The 4,233-nt window shown below is 47.1% G+C and overlaps 1 protein-coding gene across 1 annotated transcript; it reads left to right on the top strand.

Moving 5' to 3' along the window:
* Positions 1-2,406: 2,406 nt before the first annotated feature.
* On the top strand, positions 2,407-3,774 carry LOC123988715. Its single transcript, XM_046289467.1, has one exon. The coding sequence runs from the start codon at positions 2,407-2,409 to the stop codon at positions 3,772-3,774; it is 1,368 nt and encodes a 455-aa protein (XP_046145423.1).
* The last annotated feature ends 459 nt before the right edge of the window (positions 3,775-4,233 follow it).

Raw genomic sequence — 4,233 nt, 5'->3', positions numbered from 1 at the left:
AACATTGAAATATCTCGGAGCGCAACTACAGTTCGATTTTTTGGCTAAATGGAGCGAAAATGTACATTTATATCATCACAGGCGTTAGTTTAATAGCGTTTAACCATGGATGAGTAGTAGAGAATGTAAAAACAAGATTGTTAAAATTTTCGACTAATCGGTTCTCAGAGGCGAAGCAATACGCCGCCAGAACATTGAAATATCTCGGAGCGCAACTACAGTTCGATTTTTTGGTTGAATGGAGCGAAAATGTACATTAATATTGTACGCGTCTCACCGAGAAATTACCAACGAAATGATCGCGTCTCTCCGTCGGTAAAAGTCTCAGCGCTAGTTCGAATTATCGAAGCCTAATCACGCACCAGGTCGATAAGCGATACTCGCGCCGCGATTTCGACTCTGGATCGCTCCGAACAATTTCCGTTAATCGTGCGAAAGCCATCACCAAGTAAACACCTCAACCGATACCTTTGTAAATTAAAACCGATCTTATTCTTAACCAAAGAATCTCGTGTCCGTGTTCCGAGCAATCGACACCCCTTTACCGCTGGAAAGTGATTTCCACATTGTGTAGTGGACGAAACAATTAAAGAATTGACGCGCTTGTTAAGTGACTTTATTTAAATACACGAATTTAACAATTACGCTTGATTGATTGATTCCGCCTCGACGTCCAAGTCCTTGCCTAGTCGTGAACCACTGCCTCGTGTGATTCAAATCGGGAAAGTGCATTTCACTCTTTCCAAGCCGTTACAAATTTGGTCCTTCGAGCCGGATCTGGAATCGAGGAAAAACCGTTAGTCGTCAAGCGCCATGAGTACCCTTGAAGAATTGTTTCAAAAGCAAACGCAAACCATGCGCTCAATCGAACGCGCGCTCGCCAACTTCAAAAAATTGGGGCTGACTAAAATGACCGCAGCGACCACACAAAATCGCATGGCAATGTAAAAGGAGGCCTATCTCCAAAGCCAAGAATTGGACGCCAAGATCGCCGCTGGGATCGATCCGAAGACCAAATCCAACATGCCGTATTTCGTTGACAATCAATTCGAGAAGTCCAAGGAGCGGTACCAAGAGACTCTGGATTACATGGCGGAGGTCCTTGCCAAGGTCGCACCTCCACCGGAGCCATCAGCCAGCAACATGGGAACTTCAAATCCGATGACGTCAAAGCCAACGGCCCATCTTCCGAAGCTACAGTTGCCGACCTTCGATGGAGCGTTCGACGAGTGGGAGACTTTCCGTGACCGTTTCACCTCCATGGTAATAAACAATCTTTCTTTGTCGAACGTAGAACGTCTCCATTTTTTGTACGCCTCGTTGACAAGCGAAGCGAGCCGAGCCGTTAAGCATCTCCCGGTCACCGAAAATAATTTTGAAATCGCGTGGAAGACGATAACATCCCGGTACGAAAATAAACACCGGTTAATTTCGACCCATTTAAACACATTGTTTTCGTTACCATCTGTTTCGTCGGAAACACCGCATGACCTCAAACTGTTACGCGACAAAATGAATATGTCCCTTCAAATGCTCCGAAATTTAAATCGACCGGTTGACGCTTGGAGCGATCTGCTTGTTTTTATGGGAGTTCAAAAATTAGATCGAGCTTCGCGCAAAGCTTGGGAATTCCAATTGAGCGATGCTGTCGAATTCCCCACCTATACCGAATTCGATACTTTCTGCAAGAAAAGAATTCGCGTTCTAGAAGCGTTACCGGCGACTAAGCGCGAAAAACAAACCGAAACCGAAAAATCCAAACCGGGAAAATCTAAGCCGATTTCCGCTCACTCAACAACCTCCGTGAAAATAACATGTCCGGTTTGTCAACAAAACCATTTAATTTACCAGTGTACAGCATTTCTTTCAAAATCGATATCCGAACGTTTCAATTTTATCAAACAACAAAAACGATGCGTCAACTGCTTTTCTACAAAACATTCGGTTACGCAATGTCCGAGTCCGCGTTCGTGTAAGGAGTGCAATCAACGGCATAATACTCTGTTACACTTTCCAACAAAACCGAACGGCGCGTCCTCAGCCAAAAGGGATGCCGCGTCGTCTGCCTCAGGAGAAGGAGTGACCATCCCTGATCACGGAATCGAGATAAGTGCGAACGTTGCGTCCGATACACCAATTAATCCAAGTATTTTGCTCTCAACAGCACGCGTGCGCATCCACTCGCATAACGGCCGAAACGTTCTGGCTCGCGCTTTGCTGGACCAAGGCTCCGCGGCGACTCTCATCACCGAGCCATTAGCTCAGGTGCTCCGCCTCCACCGAACGAGGCAACACACTCGAATTACCGGAATCGGAGGAATTCAGTCGCAATCCAACCACGTTGCTGAAATAACAGTTACGCCAGCCAAATTGAATGAACCTGCATACTCCACAACCGCAATCATCATGCATTCTTTAACCAGGTACGTGCCTTCACAAAAGGGCGCAATCATTAATTGGTCTCACCTTGCAGATTTGAATTTGGCGGACGAGGACCCCATGAGCGCGGATTCTATCGATGTTATTATCGGAGCCGACTTGTACGGGCAACTCCTTCTGCCGGGAGTGAGAAAGGGTTCCGCGTATACTCCCACTGCTCAGAATACGGTGCTGGGATGGATACTCTCCGGTCCAGTACAATCCTCCATTCCCTCCTCCGTCGGTATCCACCATATCTCTGTCCTGGAGGACCTCGACCAGGATCTGCGGAGGTTCTGGGAAATCGAGGCCCTCTCTTCTCCCGTTCTCATGACGCCTGAAAATAAAAAATGCGAATTACATTTCAAATCGACACACTACCGTGCATCAAACGGACGCTATATAGTTCGATTGCCTTTCAAAACCGAACCTCCAGTTAAATTAGGAGAATCGCGGCCTGGAGCACTACAAAGTTTCTGCGCGCTTGAAAGACGTTTAGCTCGCGACACAACCACACTTCGAATGTATCACGAATTCCTTTCAGAATACGCCTCTTTCGGTCATATGAAAAAAGCCGATCTTCTTTCTCCAATCACGAGAGATTGTTATTACATACCGCATCATGCCGTCTTCCGCGAAAGCAGTGAAACTACTCGCCTTCGTGTGGTCTTTAATGCTTCGCGCCGATCGTCGAATGGAAAGTCCTTAAACGATCTTCTTCTAACCGGACCAAAACTCCAGCAGGATCTTGTCGCCATATTAATTCGATGGCGTCAGTTTCAATTCGTGTACACCGCGGACGTGGAGAAAATGTATCGCCAAATTCTTATCGACCCGCGAGACCTCGATTACCAGAGAATACTGTGGCGGGATTCGCCAATCCTACCAGTCGAGGAGCATCAACTTCTCACGGTCACATATGGAACCGCTCCAGCTCCGTATTTAGCTCTTCGCGTCTTGCAACAATTAGCCGAGGACGAGGGCTCGCCCTATCCCGAGGCGGTTTCCGTTCTTCGCGAACAAGCCTATGTAGATGACTTTCTCTTCGGAGGCGATAGCCTCGAGTCCGCTCGCCAATTGCGAGACCAAATCATTGAACTCTTAGGAAAAGGCGGCTTCTCGTTAAGAAAATGGGCTAGCAATAGCTCCGTGCTTCTGTCCGACATCAACCCTCAAAACCACGGACTCGCGACGAGTAAATCATTAAAAGCCGACGAAAGCATTTCCGTGCTCGGCATTATATGGAATCCAGCGTTAGACCAGTTTCACTTTAAATTAGCAGTCCCCACCGAAATGCCTAAGACAAAACGAACGATTCTTTCTACCATAGCAAAGCTCTTCGATCCTTTAGGTTAGATCGCGCCAGTCATCATCGTTGCAAAAATATACCTTCAGACTTTGTGGTCCAGTCAATGTGATTGGGACGACGTTCTCCCAAGTTGCCTTCTCTCAAAGTGGCATAATTTTTACGATCAACTGCCTGATTTGGAACACATTTCCATCCCACGAAAGATTTCTCCGCAAATCATTAAAACTCAAAGCCTGCATGGGTTTTCCGATGCCTCAACGAAAGCGTACGCGGCTGCTGTCTACTCACGAAGTGTTCTGTGTGACGGTACTGTTAGCATCTCACTCGTCCTTGCCAAAACTCGCGTAGCTCCACTCAAAACGATCAGCGTGCCCCGATTAGAGTTATGCGCCGCGTTGCTCCTTGCTCGCCTCTTAAAATTCGTTCGAACCGCGTTAAATCAGGACACGATCGAATCCCATTGTTGGACCGACTCCAATGTTACCTTAGAGTGGGTAAAACAACCA

The sequence above is a fragment of the Osmia bicornis genome, unplaced genomic scaffold, assembly GCF_907164935.1.
Source record: "Osmia bicornis bicornis unplaced genomic scaffold, iOsmBic2.1, whole genome shotgun sequence".
Lineage (NCBI taxonomy): Eukaryota > Metazoa > Arthropoda > Insecta > Hymenoptera > Megachilidae > Osmia > Osmia bicornis.
This window is presented reverse-complemented; position numbering and strand designations above follow the sequence as displayed.